Raw genomic sequence first — 11,247 nt, forward strand, 5'->3', positions numbered from 1 at the left:
AGGTTCCTAAGCCTCTCCTCATTTTTCTGAATTCTTGTTGCTTCACTGTTTTCTGGTTGGATGTTTCTTTCTTCCATCTGGTCCACACCATTGATTTGAGTCCCAGTTTCCTTCGCATCACTATGGGTTCCCTGTACATTTTCCTTTGTTTCTCCTAGCATAGGCTTCATTTTTTCATCTAATTTTTGACCAAATTCAACCAATTCTGTGAGCTTCCTGATTACCAATGTCTTGAACTGTGCATCTGATAGGTTGGGTACCTGTTCACTGCTTAGTTAAATTATTTCTGGAGCTTTTAACTGTTCTTTCATTTCGTCCTTTTTTTTTTTTGTCTTGGCGCGCCTGTAATGTAAGGGGCGGAGCCTTAGGTGTTGGGGGGGTAACGCTGTACGTGGGGGAGGGGTCCGAGAGGGAGCAATGGCGCCTGCTCCGCTCTCTGCCTGATTTCAGTCACTCCCTCCACTATCCACAATCAAATTGGGCCCCTCTGGTGCTGCTTCCCGAGTGGGTGGGCTTGTGCACGCCCCAGGCCCCTGTGGGTCAGTCCAACGACCTCTCCTGTGAGGCTGGGAGTTTCTCCTGTTGCTGCCTCAACCCCCACAGGTGTTTTCAGTCAGAGGTTTGAGGATTTATTTCCCATGCTGGAGCCCTGGGTTGTGTGGTCTGCTTTGCTCCTCTGCTGTTTGTCCCAGTTTATCTTTGCGTGAATGTGGGGCCGCAGGGTCTGCTAGTGGTGGGACTGCCTGCCCCGTTCGTCCCACACTCCACCAGTCTCGGTCCTGCCATCTTGCCTCGAGTCCTCTCCACCCTGGCTGCCCCTCTCCACCCTTCCTCCTGGTCCGGATGAATGTTTCTTTTTTATCTCCTTGGTTGTTGGACTTCCTTGCTGTTTGATTTTCTGTCAGTTCTGGTTGTGCAAGGAGGCGCAGTGTGTCTACCTACGCCTCCATCTTGGTTCTCTCCCAGTGTGTCGGCGTTATTGATTAATGTTATATACATATTATTTCTTATATGAGGGATAGTAGAATTATTTGTCCTGCCAACAGATTTGAACCAGCTGGTTTATCCATTGGATTATAGATGATCCCAGTGAATATATCTCTAGAAAATGTATAAGGTTTATTTTTTCTACCCATATATTCCTCTAACCTGAATATAAATAATCCTTATTTACTTATTTAGTTTTACTGTGCACTGTGTGCATTGTAAGCTGCCTGAAATCATTTTTTGAATGAGTATGGATAAAAACCTTTAAAGTGATTACCTAAAGTAAGAATTAAGTGGAAGAGTTTAGGTTTTGTTGTTACATAGGCACATACAAATCTATAAACATCATTTCCTCGAGCAAATGATTTAACCTCTTTATCTGAAATTTGGTTTCCTCTGGTGTGAAAAGGAGGTCACATACTGAAGTCTGCCTGCATCTAATGTTTCAGTTTCTGCGGTTTCCTTTACCTTTGGTCAGCAGCAGTCTGACAATATTAAATGAAACATTTCAGAAATGAACAATTCACAACTTTCAAAGTACCCCCGTTCTGAGCATGATGCAGTATTGTGCCGTCTGTGAATCATGCGTTTCTCTGGTGTTGTGACGCTGTACATGCTGCCTGCCTGTTAGTCACTTAGTAGCTGTTCAGATATCAAATATCTAGAAAGAGACCACATTCATGTAACTTTTATTACAGTATGTTGTTATATTTTATTGCTCTTGTTAATCTGCTGTGCCTAACTTATAAAGTTTTCATGGGTAAGTATGCATAGGAAAAAATATAGTATACATAAGGTTAGGTACTACTCAGTTTCAGGCATTCACTGGGGGTTTGGGAACATAGCCCCCCATGGATAAAATGAAACTACTGCTATCTATTTTGTAGGGTTGTTGGGAGAAGTAAATTTATGAATAATGCTCACCAGTGTTTAGACATGTAATAACATACAAGGAAAGTTAAAAATACTTCCATGTTGCTTATATTATACTGCTGCTATAGAACAAGTATATTAGTAGATTGGTTATGACTAATTGTGGCAAGAATGGGATCGCTTAAGCTCACTTGTACCTGCAATTTATTTGTTCATATTTTAGGTTGAATTTTTAGGAGAAGAAGGAACTGGCTTGGGACCCACATTAGAGTTTTATGCTCTGGTGGCAGCAGAATTCCAAAGAACCGACTTGGGAGCTTGGCTTTGTGATGATAACTTTCCAGATGATGAGTCCCGTCATGTAAGATTTATTTTCCGTTTTAGGATTTGATTGGTGATTTTGCTTTTAGAAATTATTAAAAATAAGTTATACTTTTAGGACATAAGCCAGGTTTTTTTGAATCTTAATTTACTATTCAGTAATCTTAATATTATTAAAATGCTTTTGAAGGATAATATATAGTCGCAAAAACTAATTTAATAAAACGTGTATATAAATACTTTTAGATAGCTAAATTAAAGATGTTTAATGTTTATGGATATTTAATTTTATTTACATTTCTCCCTCTAAAAAATTAGGTCGATCTTGGAGGAGGGTTGAAACCCCCTGGATACTATGTGCAGAGATCATGTGGGCTGTTCACGGCTCCGTTTCCACAAGACAGCGATGAGCTTGAAAGGGTCACAAAACTCTTTCATTTCCTTGGAATTTTCTTGGCCAAATGCATCCAAGACAATAGACTTGTGGACTTGCCTATTTCTAAACCTTTCTTTAAACTTATGTGTATGGGTGACATTAAAAGCAACATCAGTAAACTGATTTATGAGTCACGAGGTGATAGAGACTTACACTGTACTGAAAGTCAGTCTGAAGCTTCTACAGAAGAAGGTCATGATTCACTCTCAGTAGGAAGCTTTGAAGAGGATTCAAAATCAGAGTTTATTCTGGATCCCCCCAAACCAAAACCCCCAGCTTGGTTTAATGGAATATTAACTTGGGAAGACTTTGAACTAGTAAACCCACACAGAGCCAGATTTTTAAAAGAAATTAAAGACCTTGCCATCAAGAGGCGCCAGATTTTAAGCAACAAAGGTCTTTCTGAAGATGAGAAGAACACAAAATTACAGGAACTAGTGCTGAAGAATCCATCAGGATCTGGACCTCCACTTAGTATAGAGGATTTAGGGTAAGCTTTATATAAACATTCTTCAACCTAATGGAGGAATGAGTTCCAAAGCTTTTGTTTCTTTGTCCCCACAGATTTGCAATGTTTCAGTAAAAGGCTGTTAAGAACAATAATGCGTTATAGGAAATACTACTTTTAATTAAAAAAAATTTTTACTTTAGAGAGAGAAAGGAAGAGAGAGAGAAACACCACTTTGTTGTTCTACTTATCTTATGCATTCATTGGTTGATTCTTGTATGTGCCCTGACTGGGGATTGAACCTGCAACCTTGGTAGTTCACTCTAACCATCTGAGCTACCTGGCCTGGGCAGGAAATACTGATTATTGATTTGAATCTTTGATTTGCTGGTATTATACATTAACTCAGAATATCTGAATATAGTTTATTAGTCAACAAACCTCTGAAAGATTATCTGATTTGTCAAATGTGATAAATATATATCTGATGTGAAAAAGTCAAAAACCACAAATATTTAGACAGACAGGTTAGCTAATTAATATGTAGCCTACATGGCAAAGCTCAAAGCAGCTTACTCTGTAAGTAAGCCTTATTCCCAATGGCTGCATTATCTAACTCGCAAGACTTTTGATAAAATTCTATTAATTTATATATATATATAATTATTATAACCTTGGTATGTTTTACTATGGTTTTGGGGTGACCACATAGTTTTCTTTCCCTCCCTCCCTCCCTTGTATTCAGAGTTTGATGGAGGGTGGGGTGGTGGCACAGCCTGAATAACTTCAGTAAAGCGATATTTTCTTCTGGCGGAAAAAAAAAATCTTGTAAACATGTTACCGTAATTCATTGCAAAAATTTTTAGTTCATTCATTTTGTACCATAACGGGAAAATGAAATATGGAAAGGTGGTGGTTTTATGCATTCTTGCAAAGCCAGATTAGGTAACAGGTTGGCCTAATAGTTTTTGTGTAGAGGATTTACATTTATTTTTTATTTTTCATTTTTAAAAAAGATTTTATTTATTTTTAGAGAGAGGGTAAGGGAAGGAGAAAGAGAATAAGAGACAAACGTCAGTTGGTTGCCTCTCACATGCAGGGGCATGTGGGGACTGACCCTGCAACTCGGGCATGTTCCCTGACTAGGAATCAAACCCGTGACCTTTTGCTTTGTGGCAGGACACCCAGCCAACCGAGCCACACCAATCAGGGCAGGATTTGCATTTAAAAATGCCTCATGCTTAATATCTAAGCTAGTACTGTGTATAGTGAGTATTTTGCTGGGGAAGTGGGGGCTCATGGTTTTGGTGGCAATGTTATAAAAATTAAGTACCAGTGGTAGCTGAATCTTAATCTAATCCTTATTTGTCCTTCCAGTTTAAATTTCCAGTTTTGCCCTTCCTCAAGAATATATGGTTTTACAGCTGTGGATCTCAAGCCAAGTGGTGAGGATGAGGTAAAAATTTTGCTTTTGATACAGTTTTAAGTTCAGAATCGTCCTCTTACTGAAGCCAGTTGTGCTAGGTGCTACTGAAACATTCCTAGATATAAACAATAACGTTGGCAAATTTTTCTTTGCAGATGGTAACAATGGATAATGCAGAAGAATATGTGGATTTGATGTTTGACTTTTGTATGCATACGGGTATTCAGAAACAGATGGAAGCCTTTAGAGGTAATTTTTAAGTCTCACTTAATTCCTCTACTTTCACTTTGAGGCGTTTGAAATTAAAGCACTGTTTCGGTCAAGAATTGCTGGTAATTGCCTGATTTGCCCTCCAGTTTTTTGTCTTCCCAACAGTCCTGCACAGCACCTGGAACAGGTTGGGACATTGGCAAGCTGTAGCATACACTCAAGCTGCTACTTCTGAGTTGGGGGTGGGGGGCGCCTTTGGGTCCATTTCCTCATTTGTAGTGGTCATTAGGTGGCATTCCTTCCACATTACATGATTAAGATGAATTAAACCATGCTAGAACCTAAGTTCTTCTGGTGAAGATTGGAGCAAATATACTAGACCTTTCAAAACTAACTGATTTTGAAAATGAAAGCATAGCTTTGGTTGGCTTATATGGTACAATGGGAAATTAAAATTTGGTGCTGACCATAGTGACTGAATATTCTCTGTTCACATTTGTGATATTGAGCAGGGGTTTCAGTTTAAACCCTAACACAGATTTTTCAGGCTATTTAATCTGTACATATTTTCAAACATTTATTAATATTTCTATTTAAAATTTGGTATTTGGAAATTGTAATTTAGAAGCTCAGTTGTGCTTTTTTCTGTGTACATAATGTAGATGGGTTTAATAAAGTTTTTCCAATGGAGAAATTAAGTTCCTTCAGTCATGAAGAAGTCCAGATGATCCTTTGTGGAAACCAGTCACCATCCTGGGCAGCAGAGGATATTATCAATTATACTGAACCTAAGTTGGGCTATACACGTGACAGGTATGTGCTGGTTATTCTTAAAATAAAATCGTTTATGTCCCCAAGTCAAATGGTAGATGATATCTAAAGAACTTTGATTCAGTGAATTATATTTATAAAGTAGGTGAGAAAGCAGTTAGAACTCACTGTTACCAGGAAGCATACCCATTAGCAAGACTGAGTTTACACAGAAAGACAACTGAGTCTTGGCTAAATTCAGATTCCTTTTCTCACTGTTCTAATTGTTCATTATTTTCAAAATTTAGTAAACTGTAAACTCTTAGCCTTTATTGCTTTTATGTTAACATTTTATTTTTTTCCTTATTGAGTTTATTGGGGTGACACTGGTTAACAGTTACACAGGTTTCAGGCGCACAATTCTACAACATGTCCTCTGTACAGTGTATTGTGTGCTCAAGGCTCTGTCTATCTCCATCTATCCCCCATACCTTCCCCCCCCAGATCAACACTGTTGTCTGTTTCCATAAGTTTTCTCTCACTTTCATTGTCTTTTTTGCTCAATCCCTCCACAACCCCCCATCTAGAACCCTGTTCCCCCGGCTTCCCCATAGCTGTTTGTGCTCTCTGAGTCTGTCACTATTTCGCTTGTTAGTTCATTTTGTTTCTTAGATTCCACATATGAGTGAAATCATATGTTATTTGTCTTCCTCTGACTGGCTTATTTCACTTAGCATAATGTTCTTCAGGTCCATCCATGCTATTGGAAAGGGTAAGATTTTCTTTCTTCTTTTTTTTTAAATAGCCAAGTGCTATTCCATTGTAAATGTTCATTTTCAAATAATCTCAAATTTATAGAAAAGTTGAAGAATAGTTGAAAGCATTCCCCACATATCTTTTGTCCAGATTCACCTGTACTTAAGACTTTGCTATATTTCTTTCTATACATGTACATACACACCTGCACATAATAAGTGTGTGTATGTATAGACACACAGGCATGCTATTTTCCTAAACCATCTGAGAACGTTATGTTTATCATGTCCCTTCACTCTTTAATACTTCAGTGTACATTTCTGAGAGTGTGGATATTCTCCCATGTAGGCACATTAGCTAACAAATTCTTGAGGCTATACTATTAACCAATCTATCATTCATAGTCTAATAATGTCCTTAATAGCGTTCTCTTCAGCCATGTACCTCCTGTATCAAGTTGCTTTTTGTTGTGATATGTTTTTAATTTGGAACAGTCCCTCAACTAATTTTTTTCATACCACTGACATTTCAAGACTACAAGACCCTATATATTTTTTTAAAGTTCCCAAACTAATACAAATATTATGAATTATTTTAAACTTAAAAGATATTGTTTATATAGCATTTTATTTTTAAGAATTTTTTTTTTAAAGGTCATTTATTTTTAGCGAGGGGGAAGGGAGAGAGAGAAGAGAGGGAGAGAAACATCAGTGTGTGGTTGCCTCTCACATGTCCTCTACTTGGGGACCTGGCCTGCAATCCAGGCATGTGCCCTGAATGGGAATTGAACCAGCAACCCTTTGGTTTGCAGGCCAGCACTCAATCCACTGAGCCACACCAGCCTGGGCTATTTATTTATTTTTAGAGAGAGGAGGAGGGAGGGAGAAAGAGGGGAGAGAAACATCAATGTGAGAGAAAATATTGATTGGTTGCCTCTGTATTTGCCCCGTCAGAGGACTGAACCCCCAACTCAGGCACATGCCCTGACTGAGAATTGAACCGGTGACCCTTTGCTTTGTGGGATGACGCCTAACCAACTGAGCCACACCGGTCAGAGCTATATAGCATTTTTTAAAGTAAACTTTTTATTGAAGTTTAACAGGGAAGTGCACAGATTTCATGTATAGCCTAGAAAATTTTTGCAACAGGAATACAACTGTGTAATTGGTACACAGAATAGAAACAACTCCAGAAAGTTCCCTTCCCCATCATATTCTTTTCTAGTCATTAAATTACTATTCTCGCTCTGGTCGGGTAGTTCAGTTGGTTTAGAGTGTCGACCCCATGCACTAAGGTTACAGTTTGGTCCCCAGTCAGGGCACATAGAAGAATCAATCAATGAATGCATAAATGAGTGGAACAACAAATCGATGTTTCTCTTTTCCTCTCTCTAAAATCAATTTAAAAAATCACTATTCCCATTGATTAATTTTGCTTGCAGTTATGTATTCTTTAAGGTGTGGCTTCTTTTTGTTCAACATAATGATCGTGAAATTCATACATGTTTTGTCATATAAAGGTAGTTTATTTCACTGTAACAAGAATGGATTACTCCTTTGACTACACGGTCATATTGGGATAAATAGTGCAAGGGTATTGGAGCTTTTCTGAGTTGCTGGCTGCATTGCATGTTTGATCCGTATCCTCCATCAGTGTTGCAGTTCTTACTGAGTACAAAAACCTTGAAGGAGATACATCTCTCTCTCTCTCAAATTTTGATGCTCACCTGAAGGTATATGTATTGACTTTAGAGAGAGAGGAAGGGAGAGAAAAACATCAGTGTGAGGAAGAAATGAGAAACATCCACCAGGCGCCTCCTATACATGCCCTGACTGGGGATCGAATCCACCCCTTCTTTTGCTGTTCGGCACAGCGCTTCAACCAATTTAGCCACCCAGCCAGGCCTTAAAGGATGTTTTTAAAGTAGTTTGTGTCATCTCATTTCATACTTACCTACGAGTCTCTAGACAGTGCAGTTGTTCTGACGTGTGGATATTGTTTTGGTGGTTATTGCTGGCTTACCAACTACTGGGAGTGTTTTTCATTTAAATCAGCTGTCAAATCAGTATAACTATTTTTCTTCTTTTAGCCCTGGTTTCCTGAGGTTCGTGAGGGTTTTATGCGGCATGTCTTCAGATGAAAGGAAAGCATTTCTGCAGTTCACCACTGGCTGTTCAACTCTACCCCCAGGTGGACTGGCTAACCTACACCCCAGACTCACGGTTGTACGCAAGGTACAAACTCTAGCTAGTGGGGAATCCAATTTAGTTACTTAAAGATTAAAAGAAAGAAATATTTAAAGTTGTGGTGTTATGTTATTTTCAATTTTCTGTCTATAGGTTGATGCTACTGATGCAAGCTATCCATCAGTGAATACTTGTGTACATTATCTAAAGTTGCCGGAATATTCTTCGGAGGAAATCATGAGAGAGCGCCTGCTAGCTGCTACAATGGAAAAAGGCTTTCATCTCAATTGAGTTTGAAGCGCAATGGGAGACATCAGAGACTTTTAATATACTAGTGAAGCCTCTTGTGCTTGTGTGAAGAGAAGTATATGATCCTCCACGCTAATGACACTTGCCTTTTTTTCCACCATTAAGGCTTTCAGACCATGTGGAATAAGTTCGTTAGCTGCTAATGACAAAACAAATCCTATAACTACCCAGCCAGCAAGTATATCGCACAGAACACTGTGTTGCTGCAAGGGCTTATGTGACTGGAATAAGGTGGTCCTACTTGACTCCCAAAGAACGCTTCTCAGATCTTCAGTGTTCACCGGTAAATTTCTAACAGTGTGTTTGTGTAAAGTTTGTCATTTCATACTTCATACACTACAGTTGCCATCACCAATCCCTGTTTTGCTGGCTTTTAAGCTACTTGGTCAAAAATCCTGCTTCTGTAAAACATAGAGAGTTAATGAGCATCTCAAGCTTCCCCCCGCCCCCTGTGTTAATGATGCCTGCACTATCAGAGTATTCTCGTGTTCTCTCTTTGTTTGGCATATAATCATGCACAACCTTTTATTTCTTTGAGGTGGGAGTATATTTTTATTTCCTAAATGCCATACTATAAAGATCAAATTCTTAAGTGTGTTTGTGCAGTTCAAAAATAAAGATATATAAAGGGGAAAAGGAAAAAAACACTGGTCTAGATGCAAGGCACACTTAAAGCGAGTTTTACTTTTGATTGTATTTTCTTTGTATATTATAAACAATTATTTAACTTGTTGCAGTTTGAAGTAAAAAATTTCCAAAATGTATGCTCAATAATCATTAAAATGTTTGCAGCGTACAAAACTGTGTCATGTGACTATTTCACTGCAACCACCAGTTTAACCAGATGCTTTTCATTTTGAATCATTGAGATGTAGTTTTTTGAAATTATTACATGAAGAAATTTATTTTTTTTCTATAGTGTACATTTATTGAAACTGGAAAGCTAGAAATATGCTCACATGCTTAATTATGATCCAACTGTTGTAATCTTAAAGTATTCTTCAGCTAAAAATGGCCAGTTTATTTGTGTTAACTCTTTAGATGCCAGATCTGCTGCTTACCATTGTGTCTGTAGGGATGTGCAAATCTGAGAGGCAAGAATGATTGTCAATGTTGTGTTAGCATGAAAAGAAACCACCGGTATACTGCCGTTTTGTGGTTTCAGAGAAGGGGCTTGGTTTCCATTTTCCAAACTCCACTGATTTATCACGTCTGTGCGTTCAGGTGAAGGAATGTTGCTGGGCTTGATTTAGCCAAATGGCTTTTTTAGGAGTGAAAAGCATTTTTTGGAATTGCCCATTATTTACCTGTTTAAAAGGTACATTCCCTTTCTACATTAGAAGAGGTATCTCCCACTACAGTCAGTCATTGAGTACTGTTTTTATTCTCTGCAGGAGAATGTTGTGACTGTGTAATCAGAGACAGCATTTAAATAATTCACCATATTGTTAGCTTCACAATTCTCTGTGAGAATAAAAGTTAAAATAAAACATGATAGCAATATTAAAATGTATGATCTATGCTTTAATCCAAAAAATAGTGGTGGTGATTGTCTCAGCAGCCGTGAATGCATGACTAAAACTTTATAATAGTGTGAGAATTAAAATCCAGCATATGCAGTACTGCCATTATTTAAGTGTCTCAAGTCTGTATCAATAGCCAGCTTCTTCCAAGACTAGCCTGGCAAAAGGGTCAGCAAACTGTGGCCTGCTGCTTGAATAGCCCATGAGCTAAGTATGGTTTTAAATTTCTTAAGTAATTGGAAAAAATCAAAAGAAAAATAATACTTTATGATGTGAGATTTTATGAAATTCAGATTTGTGTCCATAAAGTTTTATTAGGACACAGCCATGCTTATTCGTTTATGTGTTAACTATGGCTGCTTTTGCACCACAGTGGCACAACACAGACCGTAAGCCCGGAAAGCCTGAAATACTTACTGTATGGTCCTTTACAGAAAAGTTTGCTGAATCCTGGGCTAGCATATGCCTATAGCAGGTGAAGTTGATGAGTTTATAAAATTAGTGACTATTTGAAACGTCAAGAGTCTTCCAGCAGAAAGAACAGTCCAAGAACCAGGTAAAGCTGACCAATCCGAGACATAAATTTCATGAGTGTTAAATTACCTAAAACTGATAGTCACCGTTCAGCAGTTAACCTGAAGTGGGATGATGATACAGCTCGAGGGACAGACACACTGACTGCGTTGACTGGTGTGGCTCGGTGGGTGGGGCCTCATCCCGCAAACCGAAATGTCTGGGTTTGACTCCTGGTCGGAGCACATAACTGGGATGTGCCCTGATTGGGGGCCGCAAGAGGCAACTGGAAGATGTTTCTCCCCATCTCTTTCTCCCTCCCTTCCCCTCTCTCTAAAAATAAACAAACAAACAAATAAATAAATGATTCTAATCACATTACAGTTCCCTTTTCATAAGTCAAGTGTTATGACACATCTACTGGGGTCTCTACAATACTAGGTACTTGGGTATTTTTTCCTGTGGTATCTTACTGAGTATATTTTTTAAATTCTTATTCTCTCAAGGTA

The 11,247-nt window shown here is 38.4% G+C and overlaps 1 protein-coding gene across 5 annotated transcripts in view; it reads left to right on the forward strand.

Annotated features, from left to right (window-relative positions):
• The window catches only part of HECTD1 (HECT domain E3 ubiquitin protein ligase 1), a 91,968-nt gene extending 82,331 nt beyond the window's left edge, over window positions 1-9,637 (forward strand). For all 5 annotated transcript variants that reach the window (XM_045188246.3, XM_024551345.4, XM_024551346.4 and 2 more), the window contains 7 exons: window positions 2,084-2,221; window positions 2,500-3,107; window positions 4,443-4,521; window positions 4,647-4,740; window positions 5,364-5,514; window positions 8,297-8,441; window positions 8,547-9,637. In XM_045188246.3, coding sequence (XP_045044181.1) covers window positions 2,084-2,221; window positions 2,500-3,107; window positions 4,443-4,521; window positions 4,647-4,740; window positions 5,364-5,514; window positions 8,297-8,441; window positions 8,547-8,684 — 1,353 coding nt within the window. In that variant the 3' untranslated portion in view covers window positions 8,685-9,637. The remainder of the gene's footprint in view (window positions 1-2,083; window positions 2,222-2,499; window positions 3,108-4,442; window positions 4,522-4,646; window positions 4,741-5,363; window positions 5,515-8,296; window positions 8,442-8,546) is intronic.
• The last annotated feature ends 1,610 nt before the right edge of the window (window positions 9,638-11,247 follow it).

This window comes from Desmodus rotundus, chromosome 7 (assembly GCF_022682495.2).
Source record: "Desmodus rotundus isolate HL8 chromosome 7, HLdesRot8A.1, whole genome shotgun sequence".
NCBI lineage: Eukaryota > Metazoa > Chordata > Mammalia > Chiroptera > Phyllostomidae > Desmodus > Desmodus rotundus.